A 26,612-nucleotide genomic window follows, 5' to 3' on the forward strand; every position below is an offset into this window, starting at 1 on the left:
GAGTAGATTTATAGAACATTAATTTTACTTCTACTAAAGAAATTTCTAATCAAAGTAGCTCTACTTTTTCTTCAGTGTGATAGAGTTGTAATTCTTCCACCTCTACATGTTTCTAAGGACGTTTTGGAACTTTTGATATTTTATTTTTCCCTTGAAAAGTAAAAACCGTCTTTTTTCTTATACTAAGCGTTGTGTTAAGATGTACTTTTCGACTCTAGGCTGTTATAACTATAGATATTAAGACGTACTATCCATCGTATCGTATGGTAATAACAGTGAAACGGTACTGGTTCTAGAATGAAGAACTACAACTCCCAAAATGCTCCACGGAGGTCGACGAAATCAAATTGCGAACTGCGCCTGCGCCTACAAGTTGTCGCAAAAATGGCGGCACTACTGCAGCAAGTGTTAGAAACATCGGAGATATCGAAGCTGTCAAAAATTCTACAAAACAAGCTCGAGAGGATTCTTTCGGATCAGCAGTTTGAAATCGATTCTTTGAAAGCACAACAGGAACAGTTTCGGGTTGACAACGGTAAGATATCGCCACTTATTTTGTTAGCTAGCGAGGCTACCGTGTGCTCTACTCGCCATACATGTCCTTCAATTGGAATTCTATTTGAATACATGGTTGTGAATTCGTTTTACTAACACCATATTATTGTATTTTCATTGTTAATTTTCTTACTAACTGCATTAGAAAAAGTGGAAAATCCTAGCGGCACCTGCAGTTTGTTAGCATCCACAGCGCTCATGTTAGCTTTAGCTGGATTGTAAAAGAAACAAATAAAAACATCCTGGAACCTCGTTTCTAGCGCTGGGCCACAATGGGAATATTATGTATAATAAGGACCTTTATATATCCAGTTTAACTTCATACTTTTGTGTTACTTTTTTCTCACAGAACAACACTTCTTTGAAAAGGTGAAACAACTTGAACAGTGTCAGGAGAATTTTTTGTCCCAGTCTCAAGAGCATCTCAGACTCAAAGAGGAGTTTACGAAGCTCGGTAAGAATGAAATTAAGGCGATATGTAAAGCATGACACAACTTTTCTGGTTTAAACCAACATTATGGGTGCTAACAATGGATGTCTTTAAATGTCTATTTTCAGAGGAAGAACTTAAGAATGTTCGTGAGAAAAACAGGGTCAATGAATCCAACCAAGAGAGGCTGTCATCAGAGCAGGTGAGAAAAACAATATCAGAGCTGGTTTGCCATAATAAATCATTTCTACTAGTTTAATGGCTTTCAACATAAAAGCCTGGCTTGAAGCATCGGTTTAAAGGACTGGAATTAGTTTAAAAAGTTCATTCTTAAACTCTGAATTGTGTGTTTTAAGGACTTAAGTTTCAGGTCTGAACTATATTTAGATATTGGTATTGATATCAGTATCTGTTGAAATGAATTCATAAAGATTAGCATATCAGATATGGGTAAAAATCCATTATCCTTCATCCCCAGGCTCTATAGATGGCCCACTTTGATTATTAAAACAAAAACATAGCGCTAGGACATAGGTCTGCAAGAGGTATAATTTGTTGTTGACTCTTTCTGGCTAATGCCTTGTTGTGGACAGCCTGGGTTCAAATCTGGCTGGCATAATTTGCTTAAATGTGACAAATGGTAGTAAACATTGATGTTAAAATATGTTATGATTTGTCTAGTCTGTGCTGTCAAAAGCCAAAGAGGAGCTGGAGGCAGAAAAGCGAGAGCTTCTACGAACGCTTGAGAGAAGGTCCTTGGAAGTGGAGAATTTAAATGGTATGGACAAATAATTTAGTCTGGCAATATTCATCAGGACATCACATTTCAGTTCAGACCATCACTATAATTTCGCACTTGTTTAATGTCTGTTGTTTCACCAGACGATGTCAGGCAGCTCAACGAGAAGCTGGTGGAAGTCAACTCCTCCAAGATGGCCTTACAGATGAAACTGGATGAACTTGAAGCAGCTGAAGTGAACATCAAGGTGAGCTTTATTTCATCTTTTGCACAGATTAGAAATACCAGAAGATAAACTACTTTTACCTTGTTCTTTACACATGAACAAGATGTTAAAAAGTTATGGCTCTCTGTTACAGTATAAAGAGAAGCGTATGGAACAAGAGAAAGAGCTGCTGCATGGCCAGACATCCTGGTTGAACGAGGAACTAAAGGCTAAGAGTGAGGAGCTCCTGTCCCTGTCCCGAGAGAAAGGAAACCAGATCCTGGAACTGAAGTGCAGCCTGGAGGACAAGACAGAGGAGGCATGTCTCTTTTCTGTATTTAAATTCAGATAAAATGTAGAATGTCATTAAAATTAGGGCTGTAGTCAACCAATGAAAAACTTGGTCGACCAAAATCCCACCCAGGCATCAACCAATCGATTGGTCATTCAGGTTAAAATAGATAAATAAATTGATCAATTTTAAAAATCACCTTGTTGGGGACCAGTTTAATCCATACAAGTTCCTTACTGCACCTGCTTGGTACTCTAAATGTTACTTAAATGAACATAACAAGCCTTTGGAAGCATTAATACATTTTTTAGGCTCATCATGTTGTACTAAAATAATAATTAATTTAGAGACGATCAGCGCGCACCTGCCTTTGATCTCTGTGATCCCAGCACAGTAACTCTTTAAACTCATACAGCCTACAAAATAACCTCAAATCATTGTTTTTTATTCATTTACAATGGCAACTATTAACAGGATCACTTGATCCAGCCCGCGCTGTGTCATTTACAAGCAGACAGCATGCAGCGTTTATTTACGGAGGGGAGAGTGAAAACGTTTGCTTGTTGGGCCTTAATGACCAGCAGACATCACCTTTTATGTCCTCTGCTTTCTTGTCTGTCTGTAAGAGAAGCTAATGCTAACGTGAACACTTTAAGATTATAAAAGGAGATGATACCACGCAGCCTATTTGCCGACAGGTGAATTGAACTGATCGCAGGAGTTGATGCAGTGAGGGAGGGCGGAGCAGAGACACTCAGCAGCACCACTTCAATACAAACAGCCTGCAACTTTGGCTACGTTCACACTGCAAGATCAGATATGTATCTGATTTAGAACCACATACGAAGTGGCCTGAATCTGATTTGAAAAGGTCAGATTCAATGTGACTTGTGTTGTTCACACTGTCAGAAGAAAATCAGATATGAGTCACATGTGAGTAAAAAAATCAGATTCTGCTCACTTTTGACTGCAGTGTGAATGTAGCCTTAATGACAAGTTGATGTGTTGTTTCTGAGCGTTAGTGCTGTAAAATATCGAAAATATCCCACTCTTTGTAGCTTTGTGTGCTTCTCTACCTGTAATTCCCAGTGCTGCATTGCTCCTCTGTCCCCAGCAGCACGTCTTTCTGTATCAGTCATCTGCACCCACTGCTTCTGCCCCCTGACCAGCGCCTTGGGGAGGGGACTCGGCAACCAGGGTGATCTTGGTCGAACAAAAGCTTTTTGACCAGACAATTGACCAATCGATAGAAACCTGTCAGCCCTAATTAAAATATATTCAATTCTATGTTTCATGATGTTACATGTAGAGTTTTATTTGATGTAGAAACCACTGACCGGATATGTTGCACTAAATGGATTAAATACATTGTGATACTATGCAGTGAAGTAAGTTACTGCCAGATACCCTGCTCATAGCTCAGTTGGCAGTGGTTCCTTTATGTGTTAAGTTAATTAAAATGCTTTCTTCAGCCGAAATGGCTTTTATTATTTCCAGTGGTCATTATCAATCAACTTATTTTCTTTGACTTTCAGTTGAACAGAGTCCAAGATCAAGTGAGCAGTTTGAAAACATTGAATGAAAACCTTCAAAAACAAAATGAGGACATGGTCAGCAAACTCAGAGAAGTATGTTTCTGTTTATTTTTAAGTCTCTATTCATCATTTAAACAGAAACAGTATGATTTATTCGGATATTATGTTCTTGAATGGATGGATGTGTAATGTAGCACTCAGTGTGATAGGCCATTAACGTGAACGACTGAATCTTTCTTGATTGTAGTCTAAGGAACAACAAGTGACCATGGAGGAGAGGTTCAGAAATGAGCTCAATGCCAACATTAAACTTTCCAATCTCTACAAGGTATGTATAGTTGTGTAAACACAAGTTAAAGAAGAATTTGGACCCAGTAATAAATTCAGTATCATATTGTTGACAGCAAAATAAATTCCTAACAATTTTTTTGTGTCTTGGCAGGGAGCAGCAGCAGATTCTGAAGCAAAAAGTGAAGAGCTGAGTCGAGCAGTGGAGGAGCTTCATAAGCTGCTGAAGGATGCAGGAGAAGGTATTACACTTTCACAATGATCACAGCTCCTATTTCAGTTACTTTGCACTCTAATTCCCCTTAGAATGGAACAGTCTTGGTATACTCAGTCCTCTTTGGCTTGTTGGTTTAACTGTTAAGTGTCCATTTGAGTTGTTCCCCAACAGTTGCTCTGTTTCCTCCTCAGCCAACAAAGCCCTCGAAGAAAAGGTGCAGGAGATGAACAGTGCCACAGACAAAAGTGTAGCCGAGCTAAAGGAGAAGATCCAGGCTCTTGAGAAGGAGCTGGACAATGCCAATGAGCTGCTGTCAAGTTCTAAACTTAGAGGTCAGTTTGATTGATTCTACTACAGTTTAAGTCTGTAGTGCTGTAGTTTTCATTGAGAGGATGTGATGGTAAATTTTGAAAAGCTGTCATACAGGCTTCAGATGAACAAAAATCTCAATTTTTGGATGTCTAGGCCCTGTCAGTACATCGTCTGTGCTCACAGAGGAGCAAATAACAACAATGTCACCAACAGCAGCTGCTGTATCCAAGATAAAGCCTGGCATGAAGCTCACAGAGGTAAGGGAAACATCATAACCCTCGGTAGATTGGTAATGCCTAAAGAAAATTGGTTTGATATTGTTGAACCTACGTGGTCTTTACATTAATTATTGAATGCAGTGTTTTAAAACTTATTGTGAATAATTTGGTTGTTCATTTGGATGACTGGATCAGAGTGCACCAAAGAAAATGCCACTGTGCATTTTCAAAGTGGTTCTTGTGGTATTTGTTAAGTTAACTGATAACTTAGTCAGTGTCGTCACTTCCTAATTTTCCCAAAATGTTGAATAAATTTAAAGCTGTATACAGCATATTTGGAGAGCCAGGAACAGCTACAGCTGGAGCGACTGGAGAACAAGCGGGTCAACAAGTACCTGGATGACATTGTGCAGGAAGTAGAGGCAAAAGCTCCTATCCTCAAACGACAAAGGGATGAACATGAACGCATGCAGAAGTCAGTGGCCAGTCTCTCTGCCAAGCTGGAGCAGGCTATAAAGGTCAGTAATGCAGACAAGATTTATGCATTTTCAATCAGTTTGATTTTTTATTTTGAAACTGCCCGAATAATTTATCTTTTTGCAGTGATTGGTAATGAACTCTTATCTTTTTTCATAAGGAGGTGCACCGTCTGCAGAAGGACGCTGATGAAGCTAACAAGCGTTCCTCTGTTCTGGAAAGAGAAAACCAGAGGTGTGAACTTCAGATAGCAGACATGGCTCAGCAGGTGAACTCTTACTCTTTACCTTAAGTCTAAAAATAACCATGGTTTTTGTTTGATTTATCAAATATCTTTATGCTCACTGCGGTCCGTTGCCTTTCCTTCCAGGTGCGCGTGCTGCTGATCGAGCTGGAAGAGGCTCGAGGAAACCATGTGCTTCAGGAAGAGGAGGTGAGCTCAGCTGATGTCAGCAGCACATCAGAGGTGATCAGCCAACACTTGGTGACTTTCCGCAGCGTTGGGGAGCTACAGAAGCAGAATCAGCGTCTTTTGGTAGCCCTTAGAGAGCTCAGTGATGCTCAGGAGAAAGAGGAGTTGGAAGCCACTGGCAATAAGTAAGTTTGTGTGTCCTGATTTCAAATTGTTTTTTCTTTTCTGTATTTCATGCAGTTAACAGTTTAATCTTTCAGTCTGTTAACTGGCTTTTGGGATGTCTTGCTATCACAATTTGGTAAATACTAGCGTATATTGGGGGGAAGCAATGAACCTACATTAAGCCATTTGAATGTTGTCTTAACCTGCACATTCTAATCTTGAATCCATACTTAAGTGCTACATGTAAGGAGATAAAACTTTCAGTTTGGCTAAGACATTTTAACCTCTGTCAGGCATGGTGAATTAGAGCAGAGTTTGGAGAAAGCCCAGACTGAGCTTGAGTCCCTAAAGGAGCAACGAAGCCAGCAGCTGAAGATGACAGAGTCCATCGTCAAGCAGAGAGACATGTACCGTGTTCTGCTGGCTCAGGCAACTGGGGTCAGCTTCCCTCAGCAAGGTAATGGACAAAAGAGAGTAAAGATCTTTGCTCCTGATGCAGAACAGTCTTGCGATGATTCTTACATTTGGCTCAGTGTAGATATTTTTCTCTTTCTGCAGGTACACCCCCTGAGGAGTTCTCAATGACTTCTACCCCTCGTCGCTCACCTGCAGCCATTCCCTCTTCGGGAACGCCCACTGCACTTGTGTCCATGGCTACAGAGTCTGCAGAGGCATTGGAGGCCAAGGCTGCTCTACGGCAGGTAAGTACCACATTAGTCATTTTCACTTTGCATTCACAGTTGTTTGCAGTTGTTACAGATGGTAATCTTCAAACTCGCAAATCCTCTCCAGTATCCACTATTTAATACTCTATTTATATAGGTTATTATAGTTAACTTAAACTAACAAAATAACCCAAACTAAAAATTATTTTATTTATCTGAAACTAAAAATAAATATGAGGCTTTAACAAAAAAAGGAAAACTAACTAAAACTGTATTTTGTGCTTACAAAACTAACAAAAATAAACTAAAATAAGAGAGAAGCATTTCCTTCTTTAACACTCCAGAAAGAACTTGGCGGGACAGGAACTTTATATGAAATTTTAAATTTTTTTTTAGTTCAAAGTCACATTATCCTGAATTATTTACAGATTTACATGCATAGTAAACTTTAACCTTGGAGGGACAGGAGAACAAAATTTGGTTAAAAGTATAAAACTGTAAATGTACATGAACTGTATAAAAATGTTGTTCTAGATTTAAATGGATGAAGAATTTGCTCTGAAATGTAGATGGAAAATAGTTTGAATCAAATTTAGCTCTCCAGCTTTGCAGCTAAACTTTCAAAGTAGATGTATTTGCCAGATTCCATGTCTGTCATGTTAATAAATGTACAGACATCGTTATAGTAAGGTTCTCATTACCCACTGAAGGCTTATTTTTCTCCCAGAGTTTACCACCAGGTGGCATTATATGTTTATACTTATACTGGCACTCAAGTCTACCCTGTAACACAGAGACCATCTTCAATGCTAGGAGTAGATTGAAGAATTGGTAAACAAAATGTAAACTAAGAATGATTTAGAGTTCTTAATCTCCATTGATTTACTTTTGGCTGGACTCTTATGGATTGGTTGGATGTCTGGATTATGTTTGTTCATTCTGCCTAATGAAAATAGTATTTATGAGACAGCCCTTACTTATCTGGGCTAATGTTAAATACAAATGTCTTGTTGCATCTGCAGTTACAGGAGGTGTTCACCACTTATAAGAAAGAGCGTGTGGAGAGTGACAAAGCACTGACAGAGCAGAATGAGAAGCTCCAGGAGCAACTATCTGATCTCCATTCCCAGAATGCAAAGGTTTCTACCCAGTTGGACTTTGCTTCAAAGAGGTAAGTTTGAAAAACCATGAACAGATCAGAACTAACAGAACACAGATAACAGAACAAGTTTCCGCAAGTTGAATGAAGCAAACATCAAACGCTATAGAGAAATGATTGAAAAAGTAAATTGGGATGAGGTCTATAACCATCAGGACGCCAATAAATCCTATCAAATGTTTATGAATCTGTTCTTGACTGTATTTAATGAGTGCTTTCCACTGGTGAGCCACAAAACTAACAAGCGACATGGTCTTAATAAACCATGGTTTACTACTGGATTCTTAAAATCCTCAATTAGGAAAAACAGATTATACAAAAAGTTTGTTTCAAATCCAACTCCACAGAACTCTAACAAATACAAAAAATATAGAAACCAGATTACTTATCTACTCCATATGGCTAAAAGAAAATAACTGCCCCACAGATAATATTACTGGTCTTTTCTCTGCCCTGCTAAACTTCAAACCACTCACGGTTAAGGAAGTTAGTGACATAATTATAAACCTTTAAAACTCAGCATCAGGACATGATGAAATCAAGGCAAAGCTACTGCAAGTTGTTCTGTTCATCGGCAAACCGCTAACACATCTCCTGGATGTATCACTACAAATTGGGGTAGTTCCTAGTGATCTAAAAGTGGAAGAGGTCATAACTGTCTTTAAAGAAGGTGATCCGGGTGTTTTTAACAACTACAGACCGATTTCAATCCTACTGTGCTTCTCCAAAGTTCTGGAAAAATTAGTATATACAAGAGTCATTAAACACCTTAACGATAATAACATTCTGTACAAACACCAATATGGCTTTCGCAAAAAGCACTCAACATATATGGCACTTTTGCAACTTATAGATGGAATTTCTACTGCACTAGATAAAAATATGTCTGCTATTGGCATATTCTTGGACCTCTCTAAAGCACTTGACACAGTAGACCACGATATTCTCCTGTTAAAACATCACCGGTATGGGCCTCAAGATGTTGTATTTAGATGGTTTAGTGATTACCTTAGCAACAGAGAACAATATGTCTGTATTAATGGTCAGGCTTCTACCAAAGCTAAACTACACGATGGTGTACCGCAAGGGTGGATTCTGGGGCCCCTTCTGTTTCTAATTTTCATTAATGATTTTGCTGTAATGACTGCCCATTTTATTTGCGGATGATACAAATATTGCCATGTCCCACTCAGACTTTGGATGCCTAATCTAAAATGCCAATAACACTCTGGAACACGCCTCTAAATGGTTTCAGATGAACAAGCTCTGCTTGAATGCTAACGGATCAAACTATATACTCTTCAGAAACAAAAGGACTCAAAACTGCTAATCAGTAACATTGTAATCAAACAAGTCTCTTGCACAAAATTTCTTGGTATATTAGTCAATTAAGGATTATCCTGGAGAAACCATATTGAGTATGTAGGCAAAAAAATAATGAAGTCGTATGGGACTATCAGGAAAATCTCTCACTTAGTTGATCGACCCTGTCTCATGACACTGTATTACAGCCTAATTTATCCATATTTGATATACTGTAACATCGTATGGGCTGCCTCATATTCCTCTCACCTTAAAAAGATACTCTTAATACAGAAAAGATTCTTAAGAATGATATCAAACTCTACCAATCAAGCACCTTCTGCACCATTATTTAGCAAATTTAAACTATTCTCAGTTTACTCAATCAACAAGCTTTAAACATGTCTATTTATGTTTAAATTCATTCATCACAAACACGACATTCCCGGCACTTTTCAGAACTTCCTTCTGGTATCATCTGATAGTCATTCCTATTCAACAAGAAGTCAGAAGAACTTCCAATTACCTCTGTGTCATACCTCCAGACATAAAAATCTTATCAAATTTCATGGTCCCCAACTATGGAACTCCCTAGACAGATCTCTTAAACTTTTATCCTCATACGTAATGTTTAGGTCTGGTTTGATGAAGGATCTTCTGCACAGACAAAATAACAATGCCTAACACAAATGGATGAAGTTGAGACTTTATCAATCATTGTCATTTTGTTGTTGTCTTACCCTTTTATTGTTAATACTTTTCTTTTGTCTCTAATTCTTTTATTGCTTCCTTTACTTTTTCTTTTCTTTCTTTTTCTTTGGATCTAATAGAGTGATTTTGTTTTTGAGGGGAGGATTTTATACAAGCCCTTGGGCTTCTTTCCTCTCCTGCAAAATTGTTTACCCTGTATCTCTGTATGTGTTTCTTATTTGTCATTGTGCATATCAATAAAAAAACAATAAGAATGGTGTCAAATGTTTTGGTAATGTGAAGACTGTCGTAGTGGGAAATGATTGAGAATATGAGGTATGAGATGCTGCAGTAAAATGAAGTCTGTGTTTATAAATCAGATATGAGATGCTGCAAGACAACGTGGAGGGCTACAGGAAAGAGATTGCCTCCCTCAGAGAGAAAGGACAGAAGATGGCCGCTGCCACACAGAAGCAGGAGCAGACCATTAACACTCTTAATGAGGATCTGAGAGCTGCCAATGAGAAACTTTCCATGGCTGAGGTTTGGCTTCATTTCAGTGACTGTTTTTCCTTTTTCACTGTGATATTTAGGTTTTGTTTTACTGAGGGTTAATACAGTAGTGCTTAACTTGAATCTGTGACCATCTGATATAAGCAGAGCTGTCTCGGCTAGACTTGTCTCCTCCTGTCCCTTAGGGTCAAGCTGAGAGCCTTCGTAGGGAGAGAGACATGCTGAAGCTGGTGGAGTCAAGGCTGAGCCAGGAGAAAGAGACGATCCTGGGCCAGCAACAAACCCAGAATATGCTGCTGACCAATCTACAGACCATTCAGGTAGTCTTAATGTAATAACACAAATTGTTTCGGACACAAACAAGATTCAAGATTCACTTTAGTGTCATTTCACTGGGTATTTACATACACAGAAGGAAAAGAAATATTGTTTCTCATCAGACTCCTTTCAGTGTATTTAAAAGACGGGAATAAATGCTATGATATTAATAAACAGTAGGGCTAAAATGAAACGGTCTCTAAAATAGAGCCAGAACAAAAATTAAACACATTCAGACCCAAGCTCACAGACTATTTTCTGTTTATCATGGTTTAAACTAAAACTTCTGTGTTGTTTTAGGCCACACTTGAGCGTTCAGAGACTGATACACGTCAGCGTCTTAACAGCCAGTTGGAGAAGCAGGAACGAGAGATCTCCCAGCTGCAGAAGAGGCTGGAGCACGAGGTGGAGCAGCGCCACCTGCTGAGCAGAAACCAGGAAGTAAGATAGAAATTTAGCAGTTATCTGTTTCCTCCTAGATTAATCTTATCTCTACAATAGTAATGACAAGATCTAAACTCTATTTCATGCTTCAGACAAGAACCAACATATCATAAATACAAAAGAGTAGATAATATGCTGATTGTACTTCTTTTGTCTTGACCAGATCCAACTGATGGATGCTAAACGCCAGCTGGAGGCACAGATGACTTCACACAAGAAGACAAAGGAGCTGCTGAACACTGCTGAGTTGGAACTCAGAAATCTGCGGATGCAGCTAGGCAGTAGCGAAGGACGCCACATCCTGAGCACTCCTTCCACACCTATTAGCAGAGGTAAGCACTAATACACCTGTATAGTAAGCAGTTTAAAACAACAGCACATCAGCCTGAATTAATATTTTCATCAATATTTGACAAAATAGTTTTTGTCTAATTATGTGGCTTCATACCAAAGTAAGACAAGTCTTAAAAAGTCACAGATTGTGCTATTTTAGACTTAATGCCTGCTTGCTACTTACATGATAATTTGTGTTTTGGAGAGGGTAATAAAATACAATTAAACTACCTCTGGCCTTTTAAAGTTCCACTGACCCAGTTTAACACTTAACCTACTTTGCAAAGAATTTTTACTCGCATTCATTGCTCTCACTGTCTCAGTAAGTTCAAGATTTTATATTAGACAAGATCCAGTAAAAGAGCTTCTCCAGTCTAAGCCACACACTTTGAAATGCTTGTGGTTTTTAGACACAGACTTTTAACAGAGCAGTGGTATTTTCATTAGTCCACAGCCCATCCTCTGCTCCCAAAAGGAGCACACTAATTGTGTTGTTGTCAATCTGAATCACTCACTCTTTGCACTAACTCTTTCTGCTTTTAGGCCTGCCGGGTGTAGATCAAGACAGAGAGGATCTACAGGCTCGTCTGCGGCTGGCTGAAAACCGAGCAGAGGAGCTGGCAGAAAACCTCAGAGCAGTCACCTCCAGCATGGAGCAGTACCGCGCCATGGCTCAGAGCCTGGAGGAAACCCTGGACAAAGAGAAACAGGTGCAAAATACACAAGGACTGTCTGTCAGTATTCAGTATCTCATAAAACCGCACAACTTGAGGTAAAAGGTTTTACAGTAGTGGAATATCTGCCCACAGTGAGCACCAAGACTTCTGCAGTATTTTCAAATGCCTAAGCAGTCCCTCAGTCCCTGAATGCTCACATTTATTTGTTTTTATTCAAAATAAACTAAAGTGTTACATGGTTGTCTTTCTATTTCTTTATATCTATCTTTCAAATCAGTTTGGTTTAGGGAGTTTATAGCAGCAAACTGTAATATAAGACTTAGCTTTGGAAATCTATTAAGATGATAAGGCACATTGGGAATCTTAAATTAATGTTATATGTTTAAAAAACTGTTCTTATAAATACCTGATGACAGGTAACAGAGCAAGCACGCTCCACAATCGAAGCTCGTATGAAGGACTCAGAGAAGCAGCTCCTTGGACTGGAGGAGAAGCTTGCAGAGGCAGACAAACAGAAACAAGACTTAGAGGAGCAGAAGAACAAAGTTCTCGCCTCCATGGAGGAGCAGGTATGTTTAATCCTTATTTTTGACAGTCTGATCACTGTTTTGGTTTTCACTGGGACTCAACAAGCGAAAACCCTTTTGATCCTGTTTTTGTTGTTTCTGTTAGATGAACAGTCTAAGGAGAAGCCTCAGCAGTGCCCAGGCAGATCACCAGGCAGCGCTACAGAAAGTCTCTGTTGCTGAAGCTCAAAAGATGCAAGTTCTGCAAGACAGCCAAGAACAGGTAGGCAGTTACTGTAAATGTAAATTTAGAGAAATGTTTATGATTCCTTATTGGTATCAGGAATATTCTAGTTAGGACTGATGCATCATCTTCTGAAGAAAAAAACATCTGTTACCTCGTACGCTACATATACCTTTAGAGTAAGCAATTACAGAAGAAACTTGGCAAAAACTTTGAGATATGATTTAAGCATGGTATTTAAATTATTATTCAATACAATTAGGATTTCAGAAAATAACCTTCCACACAGCTGGTTATATTTTCAAAATCTGGGAAATTTGACCTTAGCAAGGGAACTTAAAGGTAGTTCCTTATCCCATAAGGCCAACTCAGACTACACAAATTAAGTCAGATTTTAACCCGACCGCAATGTCGCTGCTCATCATCCAAATTCGGGCCCAATTTTGAGCATCAGGAATGACAAACACTCTTGTAGTTTGACGTAATTAACTATGCATCGAAGATGCGCTGCGACCGCGATCCAACAAGACTAGCATGTCAGAAATTTTCTTATGTTGTTGTGTAGTTTGACACCCTGACCTGATGTCAGTGTCGTGAATCCTGACGCTTACCAAAGGAAGAGCATTTACTCCTTATCTATGCATCGTCATTGAAAAGTCCCTTCTTTTTCTTTCTCTGGGAAACTAGGGTGTAAATTTTGTTTTATTTCATTAATGCTATTGCGTGCATACCTTAAGTTACAGCTGAAGGAGAGCCTGTCCCTTTTTGTCCTCCTCTTGATACATCCACAATTGTTACCTGTAATCCAACAGTGTTTCCTTTTTTTTGTTTTTTTCTTCTCTGAGCAAAAGGCTGTTACAATCCCATAGAGAGCTTCTGTTGAAGAGTGACTCACACTCTTTGACCCCCTCTCCCAATGACCTGTGAACTCGCAGACAGCCCTTTTTATGAGATTTCTATGAATTAAACTACCACAAAAAACACCCCAGCCCTTCCTCTTGACCCCCACTATGCTTTCAATTTGTGTAATTGCACACCTTGCAGAGGAATATAACTGTGAGTTTTTTTTTCCTAAGTAACAAAAGCTCATTTGTACAGCTCATATCTTTTTCTATGTAATATTTAGATGGTAATAAACATACTATTTCTACTTTCTGATTCACTTGGCATTAGTTTAACATACAAAGATAATAAAATAATAACATTTTTCTGTTATCCAGGCGAAGTTGGCAGCTGAAGCACAAGACAAGTATGAGCGAGAGATGCTGCTGCATGCAGCAGATGTAGAGGCCCTGCAGGCTGCTAAAGCTCAGGCTCTGCAGGCTGTTGAGCACAGACATCAGCTTGAAGAAAGAGCACAGAGGACCAGTGCCGAGCTACTGGAGGCCAGGGTGTCGTGGCAGGAGCAGGAGAAGATCCTCAAGGTCGGTTAGAAAGAACCTCTATTTGGTGTTAAGTAATGAGCCAACAAGATTAGACACAAGGGGTTTTCACATTTAAAAAATATTCATTTTGGGGATTTTTTTTCACCTTCATTGAAGGAGGAAGTGGCTAAGATGGAGAAAAGCCATGAGCAGTTGCAGAAGCAGAACACCCTCCTGCATGAGCAGATTCAGACAATGAGCAGCAGGATGGCTGAGAGATTGCAGCATGCTGTTAATGAGAGTTCTATGAACATCTCCCTGACTGAAGAAGGCAAATCTCAAGACCAAGTCCTTGAGATTCTCAGGTAATCCCTGTTTCTCTGCAAATGCATATACATAAATAATGAAAAACAAAGCTCAGTACAGTTTAATGAAAGAGGTTGCACGTCTCTTCTATCATGCTGTTTTGACCCATCACTCTTCACATCACAGGTTTGTTCGTCGAGAGAAGGAGCTTGCTGAGTCTCGCTTTGAGGTTGCCCAAGGGGAGAGTTTACGAAACCGCCTGAGGGTGGAGCACCTGGAACGAGAGCTGAAGGATGCGCAGGAAAGCTTAAGTGCCGCGAAGGAGAGGATGCAGGTATGTTTTTATACTGTTCCAAGTCTATCACGTAGTTTATTCACGGTAAATTGGATATTTTTAACTTGAAAATATATCTTTTGTCTTGAAATAGTTCAATTTTGCTCACATTCCTTTAAGAATATCAATGCGCAATCATGGGCATTCTACTGAATTACAAATGCTCCAACCCAAATATTAGAAAAATTATCACTCATCCACTTTCGACTTATAGTATTTTACCTATTCTCATTACATAGGTGACAGCAAAGACACTGGCTCAACATGACGAATTGATGAAGAAGACTGAAACAATGAGCATCCTGGTGGAAACCAACAAGATGCTGAGGGAGGAAAAGGAAAAGATGGAGCAAGAACTGCAGCAAGCACAAGCTAAGGTATCAGATGAAAATCATATGAAGAAATGTATTGGTTTTGTTGAATGTGGTACAGTCTCAATCAAAACATGTTACAGGTTTTTGGAGCATTTTTTTAGTAAACCGACAAATCCAGAAAGCTAATTTTATACGTGTTTCAGGTTCAAAAGATGGAATCAGACATAATGCCGCTACAGCAGGCTAACTCTGAGCTGAGTGAAAAGAGCGGCGTGCTGCAGGCTGAGAAGAAGATACTGGAGGAAGATATCAAGCGCTGGAAAGCTCGAACCCAGGTATAAAGACGAGTACAGGAACTTAAACTTGTATTGCTTTAATATTATCATTTCTAACCGTTCACACACAACTTTCCTCTGCTCTTTTAGCATTTGGTGACCCAGCAAAAAGATTCAGATCCGGAGGAGTACAAGCGACTGCACTCTGAGAAAGAGGCACATTTGAAGCATGTTCATCAGCTCACTGAGGAGAATACAAGACTTAAAGCAGAGGCTAGCAGGTAAGGGTTAAATCTCTTAAAACAAACTCAGCATATAGATGCAGAATCTGAAAGGGACTGTTTTTGTTGTTTGAAGCTTTCTGGTTTTTGTAGTTAAGTGTTCACCTCCATCTAAGTGCAGATTAAAATCTTTTTCATAGCTATTGGATTGCTGGATGGTCTTTAAATAAAAACACCATGCTTAAAAGGAAGTCCTGGTCAGAAAGACTCTTATCATTTAGCACCAGATACAGAAACAGCCCTGAAAAGTGGGTTATCACTCCCAGAGGCCACATCATTTTCAAACATTAGCCAATGTGTTCCCTGACGGAGAGATTTTCACATAGAATAGTACTAAAAAAGAGTCATGAGTGTCACCATTTCACCCTTGGTCAATCACATTAATTTTCTTTCTGCCATTAAATATTTTATATCTTTTCTTTTCTCTCTATAGAGCCAGTCACTTACTGACATCCCTGCAAACCCAGATACAAAACTTGCGTGAAAACATGGGAAAGATAACAGTAGAAAGGAACGCTCTGAAGAGTGAAGTTGAGGCGAAGAACCTAGACATTGCAGATAAAGTTAGAACCATCACCCAGGTAAAGAAGATCGGAAGACGCTACAAGACTCAGTATGATGAACTCAAGGTGGAACACGAGAAGGTGAGAGCTGGAAACCTCAGTCAAGGGGTGTTGAATCCAAAAAAATGAAAGACTACAGAGTTGTGTAAATACAGTATTCTGAAGTCAAATTAGTCCTTTAAGTTTGCCCTTTTAATGAAACAATCTTTCTTTCTTTCCCAGTTGGTAGCTGAGGCCGCAGCAGGCCCGTCCCAAGAAGAAGAAGCTCGTCAAGCTTCAGCTCAGGAGCTGCAGACCTTCAGAAACTCTCTGATCCAGGCTGAAGCAAAGAACAAAGAAATTGAAGGGCAGCTGGAGAACATGAACAAGGTGAAACATCACAAGCCACCCTGAGTTCCAGCCAAAATGTTTAACCCTTTACCTACTGAGTCTGAAAATGGCGATTTGGACACATTTTGTTATTATGGATGTAAAATAGTCAGGAAATGCCCTAAGTCTAAGAGCTTTGGTCCCTTTTCCCAGGAGTACTTGAACTTGACTTTTCAACATCTGGTTAATGATTGTTGCACATTATATGGAATTGTCAGCAGTTTAAAAGAAGAAAAACACAAAACGGATTTGTTTTTCATGGCTTTTATGAGAAGAAATTTTGTTATTGCTCATGAAGTTTTGATTTGACATTTGAAATGTGAACCTAAACATGTTTAGAACAATCATCAGTCATTTTTTGAGTCTAGGACTCTGGGTGTGCAAAACACAGTGCAAAAGATAAAAGGCAACAATTAGTGCAAATAAAGGTGAAAAAATGCATTCTCAACACTCTCAAGTAACATATTGTTATATTGCACATGACAGACACGCACAAATGCCACTATCTAACGCTATTTTTGAAAACAAAACGCCACTCTCGCTCGCTCTCCTTTTACTCTCTTCACTCTCCTTTTCTCACTCATCCTCTGCCAATGCTGCCGTTTTTGCAGTGTTGTTCGACACTACTGTGATATATATATACCACACATCATATGTTGCCGGAAAGCACAGATTCTCAGCTCTCTGTCAGCATTGGAATTTTTTTAGATTGAGCAAACTTTTGAGGAGTTACAGTGTTGAGAATCTGTGTAGCGGTCGCTCGATACTTCTGGTGTTTTGCTATGGTGTTTTGCTATGAATGCCCACGTCATATGGTTGTGAGTACCATAATGAACAATATATGTGCACAAGCCCACAATCCTCAGCTTTCTAACATCGTTGGAATTTTTCTGATCGGACAAACTTTAATAGAGTTACAGTAATAATACTCCGGACATATAAAACACAGCGCCAGCACCGGCTCAGTAGGTAAAGGGTTAATTCATATGTCTTTGCCTTTAGATTGGTGTTATCCTTAGGCTTTTATTGGAGGCGGGTTATACTTGTGCACTGCAGTTTTGCATCAGAAAGTGACAGTATACTTTATGGATGGGCACAGGAAAGGACCTCACTAATCACTGGGTATAACAATGCTATGGTCCTGATACTGTGCAGACTTTGATTTTTGACAGTACTTTTCATAGTTGAGTGTAATCGAGTTGTAATTGAGTCAGAACTGTTTTATTCTAAATTTTCTATCCCAATTTGTTAGAATATAGGGGTGTCACAAAACCAGCGGCCTCTTTCCTTTATTTCCCCTTATACTGGCATTTTTGCTCACTTTTACTTTAGGCTGAAAGCATCTACTAGGGCAAATTAATATATTAATCAGCATCATGTCTTTCTGGCATTTACAGGTGGTCACAGAGCGTGAGATGGAAGCACGTAATGCCCAGGAACAATCAGCCAGACTGCAGACAGAGCTGACCCGGTTGAGGCAGGAGCTGCAGGAGAAAGTTTCTCAAGAGGTCACACTGAAACAGCAGATGGCCGAGAAGGAGGAGAAGACCAAGAAGGCCATCCTTTCTGCCAAACAGAAGATCAATCAGCTTGTGGGTAAGGGGCCGTTGACAACAGATCTGTCAGAATAAGAATCAAGTTTTATTGCCAAGTACATATTCACATGCAATGAATTTTTTTTGGTGTTTGGTGCTAAACAACTAACACAGAAGAAAAATAAAAAAGGTACAAAAAGGTGGAACTGTACAGATGTGCAGGTTTACCGGTAGATAGCTTATAGCAGATTTTTTCTAAATGAGTGCAGCACACACAGTGTGCAGTTATGAACAGTAGAGATAAAGTTTAGTGAGTGTAAATGCAACACAAGTCTCTATAAACATGCATACTTCAGTCTGCTGGTTCTGGGGTTCAGTGAGAGTCTGTAGGGGAGGGCCAGACTACTGTTCATGACAATGAAAGCAGAGTGGAAGAAACTGTTCCTGTGGCGGGAGGTTTTGGGACCTCAGCCTCCTGCCAAAGGGAAGAACCTCAAAAAGTCCATGTCCATGGTGACAGGGCCCGGTCTACCTACCTTTATTAACACTCTATGGCAGTGTTTGCTTTATTTGAATCTAACACCTTAATAATTTATGTTCAGGTACTAGAGATCAGCTGCAGAAGGAAAATGTGGAGCTGAAGCAGCAACGTGATGAGTTGGAGGGGCGAGTGAGCGCTCTGAAGTCTCAGTATGAGGGCCGTCTAAATCGACAGGAGCGAGAGCTGAGAGACCTCAGAGGCCAAGAGCAGAGAGATGAGCAGCCTGAGGCAGGCCCCAGCAAGGTCAGAGTTTTGAGTTTTCAAAAGATCAATATATTTTACAACAGAAACTCTTTATGCTGAAATGTAATGCATGCGGTCACTGTAGCTGTTACTTATAGATATTTGCAATGGTAAAAATTGTACTTACATGCTGAAACCATGAATTATCATCCACGTGTATTTGCTGACCTTTTCTGCAATTTCTTCTAATAAAACTGATGTCTAATATTGATGAAGTAGTTGATTAGCTCCCCCTGCTCTAATAAAAGTTTGCCGCTTTTACACCTCTCCTTATATGCAATTTGTTAATGGGTTTAGGAAATGGCAACTTTCTGGTCCCTAAAAGATACATTTTTAAGTTTGGTAAAACAGAATATTGGTTGAAATATCTGTGTCACATTCGTATCTGTGTTTTCCTCTCCGGATTTTCAGACCCAGGAGCAGCAGAGGAGCACAGAGCAGAGACAAATTAATCTAAAGACAACCCCGGTTGCAGACAGGGGCAGGTAGGTTGATTAAAGCACCAACTAGTTTAAAAATAATAACTTGTTTTATAGAAGTGAATAGATCATGCCCTTTTAATTTTGCCAGGCATTCTCTACATTTAAACTTCTTTGAAATCATGTGTCTCTTATTTAGATTCTCCAGAATTGAAGCCATTTTTAATGTCCTGATCTTTGTCTCTGTCAGTGCCAGCACATCTGAGCCCCCCACTGCCAACATCAAGCCAACACCTGTGGTGGCTACTGGCAGTAAGCAGCCTGTCAATCCAGGAAACAAACCTACTCCACGAGCAAGCATCAGACCAATGATAACTCCTGCTCCTGTTCCCACCCCAACACCCACAGCAACTGTCATGCCCACCACACAGGTGGAGACCCAGGAAGGTCAGTCTGGTTGTTGCCCTTTCTGATGAATTTAAAAACTAGTCTTTCCACTGCTGTCCTGAGCAGTGCAAAGGCTCACTGAGGTTAATCTTTCCCTCTAACTTGATTTCCTCCGCAGCCATGCAGTCATCTGAAGGCCCACCTGTGGAGCATGTGACGGTGTACGGCAGTGCCAGTGGCTCCGTGCGCTCCGCCAGCCCCAACGTCCAGACCACGTTAGCTGGCCCCATGCTAACTGTGCAACAGACCCAGACACAGGCCACAGCTTTTGTCCAGCCAACTCAGCAGCAGAGTGTGACCCATGCAGAGCCAGCCAATCAGGAACCGCCAGCTGTGGTTATTGAGGCAACACCTAGCTCGCAGGTGGAATGGCCTTCAACGTCCTCTACCTCCTCTGTGTTTGGGACCGGTGAGAAACTAAACATTTGAAAGTATACAGTACATAAGGCCTATATTAGATATGAGTTTGATTTAAAGTATAAATTTAATCTTCAGTATGATGTAGAAGACTAAAACACTAGACATTATGTCTAGTTTCAGCAACACCAGGAACCATCTCCATGTCCAAGAGGCCCCGTGAGGAGGAGGAGAGTTCCACCATGGTCACTGACACAGAAACAACCCAGGAGGACTCAAGGGCTCCCATACCAAAGAAGCTGCGGATCATCCAGAGAGTTGGTCCAGAGGCAAGTAAAGGATTGTGTAATCTGAAATTTGTCTTTAGTTGTTTTCAGCTAAACTTGTGTTGGTTCGTTTTTATTGACGTGTGTTCTCCACAGGAGGAGGTGATTGTGGAAGACAGTGCTGAGGCTGAAGGGGTGGTGCCAACAGACAGTCAGGATGGTGCAGAGGCAAGCCAGGTAGGCAATCACCTAACATTAGTTTTAATAAAGTCAAACATTGTTAAATCAGGTGTATGAAGCCCAGTTAAAGCTAAAGATTTACAACACTATGAGAGGGTTTTACAGTGTTGAAGGGGACTGTTGCAGCTGTGTGAACTGAGCCATCACAGCTGGAATCACACTGATGGATGTTTTTAAGCAGTTAAATGCAACATAGAAATCATGTCTTGATAGGCTATAAATGCAGGATATGTAGATAGCAGGATGTGTGGCACTATACAAGTGAATACGTGAAAAAATTCAGAGGAGTACTCAGTCAAGAAGAATGAGTCATGTGATAGTAATGATGCCAAAGGAGAATTGGTGACGAATCACCCTCAAAAAAATGTAAGCTTAATGTGCATTATCCTATTGAAAACTACAGGAAAGAAAATGCAGTATTGTTCTATTTTAGAGACATTTATTGCCCAGTAGCTGAAGATAAAAGTCACTTTAATTTTCTTTTTAGGTAGTTTTTTGTGGCTTTTTGCCTTTATTAGATGGGACAGCAAGAAAGAGAGAGGAAATATGGGGAGAGAGAGTGGGGGAAGACACTGCGCCACACGTGCATGGATAGGACCAGTGCAATGAGGACCACTGCCTCAGTATAAGGGGACCTGCTCTACCAACTGAATCAAACTGGCTCCTTTAAGTCATTTTAAATTGAGTGACTATGAGTTTTTGCTGAAGATGCATTGTCTCGCTCAGTTGAAGCAGTATTGACTGGTAAATTTTCAGAATGTTGCAGAGCGGTCTGTCTCAAGCGGTTGTGAGTTTCAACTTGTCTTTGGTCTAAACTGGGCTTAAGACTTGCTTTAATTCCAATTTTATTATTAAAAGGTTGGTTCTCTATATATTAGTGTGATCAATTTAGTAATAAAAAATGCTGAGTCATAAACCAGCCACTACCGTCACATAATGCACATGACCTGATGCTCTTGAAAAACGTGCCTCCATCTAGTGGTCTTAACATGCTGGGACACATAATGAATTGGGGTGTAAATCACCGGTTTCATCCAGATATAATACGATATTGATATTCTAGACAACGATACAATATTTTCCGATATCATAAAATTTGCTACGTTACGATTTCAATTTAATTCGATATTAAGGGCCTGTGAACAACATCGGGCGATTTTATGTGAAAATTTCACACAGTTACAGGAAAAAAATGTTTCTGCAATTAAATTATTGACAGGTCTTTTTTAATAAAAAAACATCTCTTTAACAAAACAACAAAGACCTGATTGCCCCTAATTACCTTTAAATTGGTAACACAACTGTGAACATTTGTATTAAAACATGTTGATTTAAAACAGCAAACATTTTCAGTAGGCTACCAAGTTTTTATTCCCTCACATCCTTAGATCACTCTAAAGCACCAATATGGACCTTTTCTGCAACCTTTCATAATAATGATCCAAATATTTGGCCTGTGTTCCTATTTTAGATTTTTTTTCTTGAACTTATTTACACACATACGGACTTGAACAGATATTTCTGCTCTATATCAGACCTTCATATTTTACACAGGGGCCTATTAATGTGGCAGATAATTCATTTGTAGTTTATTCACTATGTGAGTTTTAAATAAGGTTAAATATGTAGCATATAATGTTATAGTGATGATTTTTTTTAATTGCAACATGGCTTTTAATAAATGGAGAGGTTAGATTGGAGCAAAAATTTTATTTTAAAAGACTCTCCTGTGATGATCAGCCTCCTAACAGAAGTGAGGGGATGGGGGGTATACAGAGAACATCTGTCCTGCTTGAACCAGGTTAAGTTCGGACAACTTATATTTTCATTAAACATCTCATGTGAAACGGCGAAGTAAAATCAGTGTATCAAAGGACACATGCAGCAGCTGACTTTCCCGTCTGTTTATCTGGAGTCTGCTGCAGACAGCACCTGCACTACCTCAGCCATAACGAGATGTTTTTGTATCAGTGAACGATCTCATACCGCGGTTGTGTACAGAAAAAGATGTAGATGTAGTCAGCAAACTAACCGTCCTGCAGTAGCCTCTGTCTGAATTATGTCCACACAGCCGAGTGAGGACAGGGTATCCTCTTTTCATCAGCCACAAAACTTTAACCCACTGCTGCTAGTTACTTAGCTTGCATCTAGCTTGTTGAGGATGCTGCCTGGGGCGGGAGCTGTCCACAGGCGTGCTGGGGAATTCTCAAAATAAAAGCGTAGCTTGAAGCATTGATTTAGATCGATGTTTTGACTTTCCATTGATATGATTGGATCATTAATCATCCAATCGATATATCGATATACACTGATGGATCTTTACACCTCTATAATGAAGCAGACCGGGCTGGCCACTGTTTTGTTACCTGTTTAGACCGTGTGCTTTTAAACAGCTTTTCTACGTCATTAGGCCATATTCCTGAATTTAAAGAATAAAGAACCATATATTTTTAATTGAATAAACCATGTGGTTTTGATTTTAAAGACTCCCCGGTTAAAGGAAAACAAGTCACAAATGGATGCTGGCTGCAGGACCCTTTGGCCGTGAGGCCAATCTTCACAGCTATCACCGAAGGGTGAAGGCTTATCTACCACATCAAAGCCTAGCAGGAGTGAAAACTTCATGTGGTGAAACCAGACAGAAGAAACTTGCTGAATATACTGGAAAGTGTCATGCTAGGAGGCAGTTTAAACCTTTGTTTCTCATCTCAGTAATCAAACTTTTCTTGTTTATCAATGCGGTCTTCATTTTAGCTGGCAAACCACATCAAAATAGGGTGCTTGGCTAAATTTGGCCCTGTTTTTTACTTTTAATATATCTCTTACAATATAAAACTTGCCATGAATCATATCAAGTAAAATAACCAAATACAAAATAAAAGAGAGGAAATGAATGCAGAACAGAATTGATTATTTTAGCTGATCTCACACTGCTGTCATGGAAAGTAATGTTCTAAAAGGGCATTAATGAGTAATCCTCATGTTGATCAGGGTGTCCTTTGTTTTGCCCTGCAGGCTGAGGAGTTCCCAGCACTGGAGGAAGGAGATGACATCTCAGCATTATCCCAGACCATCCACATTGACCAAGAAGTGACCCTTAGTCTAAGTGAAATTCCTGACCAGCTGCAGCAGGAAGTCATCGTCATAGTGACAGACACAGAGAGTGACGAAGACCAAGAAGAGGAGGACGAAGAGGAAGAAGAGCAGGTAGAGGATTTGGAGACTTTATCAGTTATTTTTTACATGTCTTGGTGTCCTGCCACTTATGCTTTAATGATGCTCCTGTAGGATTATGAGGAAGAGGAAGAAGACGAAGAGGAAGAAGAGGAGGAGGAAGATGAGGAGGATGATGATGAGGAGGATGATGGAGAGATGGGGGAGGAAGGGGAAGAAAGTAATGAGGGGAGCGGAGACGGGAATGAGGCATATGAAGGAGACGATGCAGAGGTTTGATTACCTGTGACACATGATGCACTTTTTCCAGCACTGACCCTCTCATAAATCCTCACTCACTCGCTCTCACTTCCAGCACACAGAGTTAACCCTTCCCACGCTTTCAGTCAGAATTATGAGACATTTCCTCCTCAGTCAATTTTTCCACATTTTCTAATTTCACAGTCACTTGTTTTTTTACCCTTGGGTTGTAACTTTCTGTCTGTGTGTTGACTTTAGTTGTTTACCTTTTTGCTCCACTCTTGGCTACACATATTCGGTGAGATGAGTCGGTGTCTGAAAGGGACAGTTTAGTTGTTTAAATGGTAAACTGCACGTGTTAAAGCTGGTTTAAGCATGATAAGTTTTAAAATCACCATATAGTGTTTTAATGGATTGCTGCAGCAAACAGTTTTAAGAAAAAGAACAACAATAATCACAAAGTTAATTTCCAGGTAAATAGTGGTATTCTGTAGTTATTAAATCTACTTTTACAAATGTTAAGACACACTCAAGACACAACATATAGGTTTTCTTTGCAAAATTACCAAATTTATAACATGTGAAAGTGTTTATTTTTACCTTTTTCCTGATTTGTGCAAATCAGGGTAGAGAGAAGGATTGTCACATTGTAAAACAGAAATTTATCTTCAGTTTCTCTCTAGTGAAAGTCACACAATGCAATAACTGTTTTTATACCATTGCAACAAAACTAGAGGTCCCCAGCACCTAATGCCAAGTAATTTCTTTTTCTTTTTAGTTACCAAAAACTGCAGGCAAACTCCTGCACTCTGTCAAAGGCACTAAAAGAACCTGCCTGACTGCACTGTACCAGGGGTGAGGTTTAGTGGAGGAGGGATAATGGTATGGGGCTGTCTTTCAGGGTTTGGACCAGGCTGCCTATCTCCAGTGAAGAGAAATTGTAATCCTTCATACCAAGACATTTTGGACAGTGCTATTCTTCAAACTTTGAGGCAACATTCTGGGGAAGGCCCTTTTCTATTACATCATGACTGTGTCCCAGTGCACAAAGCAAGGACTATTTAGACATGGTTTGATGACTTTGGTGTGTAAGAACTTGACAGGCCCACACACAGTCCTGACCTCACTGCATGGCGCACCTTTAAGATGAACTGGAATGGAGATGTTGAGCTAGGCCTTCTCTTCAAACATCAGTACCTGACTTCATAAATGCTCTACAGAATGAATGGGCACAAATTCCCACACAAACCCTCTAAAATCTTGAGGTAAGCCTTCCAAGAAGAGTGGAGGCTGTTATAGCTGCAAAAGGGGGGCCAACTCCATATTAAAGTTCATGTATTTGAATACAATATCAATACAGTCCCTGCTGGTGTAATGGTCAGGCGTCTGGATACTTTTGTCCATATAGTGTATATTGTATTTAGCTACAGACATTCTGGGATAAATTGCAATTTAACTCTTTCATTTAGAAACTATTTTCCAACTTAGACCACTGCTGCTCTCTCTCTTTATTTTTTTTTCTTGGGGAGCTTTTGGTGAGGAATACTACTGAAGATGTGTAGTTTTGTAAAGCTTTGGTATTTTCTGATACTGACAGTCATTGAAATAACAGACTAGCTATATGTTTTTTTTTTAAATGTCATCAAAAAGCATCAGAAATTAAGCCAACCTTAGTGTAAAGAAAATATGTTGAGTTCATGTATGAGGTCATGCAAATGCAGTCAGCACAATGAGAAATGAGAAACAAAGTATGTGGTTAGTATAACGATAGTTCACCTGAATTCAGTTCAGACATATTTATAAATTAACTGAGACTGCAACAAAGTCCATTTGTATGTTCATCTGTTTGGGAGGATTTTATTGTTTGTTGCTTTATGGCTTTTTAACTTTTTGATCTATTTAAACAATGGTGTATGTGTGTTTTCCCAGAACATATAGCCTTTTATTAAGGACATAGTCTCTCTCTTTATGGAAAGAATGAGTCATAAGCTGTATGCAGAGATTTTCCAGGCCATGCTGGCATCTACAAAGTGTGGCAACTATCCCATAATCTGTTTCCGCTGATTCTACCCACTCCTGCTTTTTTCTTTACGTCTTATTTCCACATTTACCAGCCCTTTCTTTTTTGTTTGCCCTTTTGTGAATTTCCTCTTGAGGTTTTAATGTTCTCCTTTATTTCTTTTTGTTCTTTCTGTTCTCAGGGAGGTGATGTAACAGACCCAGGCACAGAGACAGAGGAGAGTTTGGGGGCGTCTGACTCCACCCAGAGGCCAGCGGATTCCCAGACACCCAGCTGTAAGATCCAGGAAACCCTGTCAAATGCGCACATGTAGATCCACCTCAGAGTCTTTTCATGCGCTCGTTAACCGTCCCGCCATGCTATTAGTTATCTGACTGTACACGATGACAGAGAAAGATGTAATATGTTGTTGTCTGACTGCATAGGAGACTGGTAAAGCACAAGTGGAACCCAAAGTAAAGATTGTTTTGAACCAGGGCATATGACGTTTGCCATCAGATGGTTCCAGTTATTTTGTGCTCATGGGGCACTGAAAGTCTTAAAAGCAAAATTGAAATGGAAAAAAATTTGACTAGTGTGGGAGGAGGGCTAATTGTTAAAAGTAACATAAGATTCAAAAAAGGCTAAA

The 26,612-nt window shown here is 39.7% G+C and overlaps 1 protein-coding gene across 1 annotated transcript in view; it reads left to right on the forward strand.

Moving 5' to 3' along the window:
* Window positions 1-384: 384 nt before the first annotated feature.
* tprb (translocated promoter region b, nuclear basket protein) overlaps window positions 385-26,612 on the forward strand; it is a 31,176-nt gene continuing 4,948 nt past the window's right edge. Inside the window, exons 1-42 of the mRNA XM_041790571.1 lie at window positions 385-535; window positions 905-1,009; window positions 1,114-1,187; window positions 1,667-1,763; window positions 1,868-1,971; window positions 2,084-2,248; window positions 3,757-3,849; window positions 4,004-4,084; window positions 4,199-4,286; window positions 4,453-4,593; window positions 4,727-4,830; window positions 5,112-5,309; window positions 5,429-5,536; window positions 5,639-5,865; window positions 6,139-6,302; window positions 6,404-6,546; window positions 7,533-7,681; window positions 10,042-10,204; window positions 10,360-10,494; window positions 10,793-10,933; window positions 11,100-11,268; window positions 11,813-11,979; window positions 12,363-12,515; window positions 12,619-12,735; window positions 13,917-14,120; window positions 14,238-14,425; window positions 14,553-14,700; window positions 14,940-15,077; window positions 15,218-15,349; window positions 15,440-15,570; window positions 16,004-16,214; window positions 16,356-16,502; window positions 17,900-18,098; window positions 18,640-18,821; window positions 19,233-19,306; window positions 19,491-19,687; window positions 19,806-20,096; window positions 20,222-20,373; window positions 20,467-20,547; window positions 23,566-23,757; window positions 23,839-23,997; window positions 26,166-26,259. Of these exons, the coding sequence (XP_041646505.1) occupies window positions 385-535; window positions 905-1,009; window positions 1,114-1,187; window positions 1,667-1,763; window positions 1,868-1,971; window positions 2,084-2,248; window positions 3,757-3,849; window positions 4,004-4,084; window positions 4,199-4,286; window positions 4,453-4,593; window positions 4,727-4,830; window positions 5,112-5,309; window positions 5,429-5,536; window positions 5,639-5,865; window positions 6,139-6,302; window positions 6,404-6,546; window positions 7,533-7,681; window positions 10,042-10,204; window positions 10,360-10,494; window positions 10,793-10,933; window positions 11,100-11,268; window positions 11,813-11,979; window positions 12,363-12,515; window positions 12,619-12,735; window positions 13,917-14,120; window positions 14,238-14,425; window positions 14,553-14,700; window positions 14,940-15,077; window positions 15,218-15,349; window positions 15,440-15,570; window positions 16,004-16,214; window positions 16,356-16,502; window positions 17,900-18,098; window positions 18,640-18,821; window positions 19,233-19,306; window positions 19,491-19,687; window positions 19,806-20,096; window positions 20,222-20,373; window positions 20,467-20,547; window positions 23,566-23,757; window positions 23,839-23,997; window positions 26,166-26,259 (6,157 nt within the window). The remainder of the gene's footprint in view (window positions 536-904; window positions 1,010-1,113; window positions 1,188-1,666; window positions 1,764-1,867; window positions 1,972-2,083; window positions 2,249-3,756; window positions 3,850-4,003; window positions 4,085-4,198; window positions 4,287-4,452; window positions 4,594-4,726; window positions 4,831-5,111; window positions 5,310-5,428; window positions 5,537-5,638; window positions 5,866-6,138; window positions 6,303-6,403; window positions 6,547-7,532; window positions 7,682-10,041; window positions 10,205-10,359; window positions 10,495-10,792; window positions 10,934-11,099; window positions 11,269-11,812; window positions 11,980-12,362; window positions 12,516-12,618; window positions 12,736-13,916; window positions 14,121-14,237; window positions 14,426-14,552; window positions 14,701-14,939; window positions 15,078-15,217; window positions 15,350-15,439; window positions 15,571-16,003; window positions 16,215-16,355; window positions 16,503-17,899; window positions 18,099-18,639; window positions 18,822-19,232; window positions 19,307-19,490; window positions 19,688-19,805; window positions 20,097-20,221; window positions 20,374-20,466; window positions 20,548-23,565; window positions 23,758-23,838; window positions 23,998-26,165; window positions 26,260-26,612) is intronic.

The sequence above is a fragment of the Cheilinus undulatus genome, linkage group 7 (assembly GCF_018320785.1).
Source record: "Cheilinus undulatus linkage group 7, ASM1832078v1, whole genome shotgun sequence".
Lineage (NCBI taxonomy): Eukaryota > Metazoa > Chordata > Actinopteri > Labriformes > Labridae > Cheilinus > Cheilinus undulatus.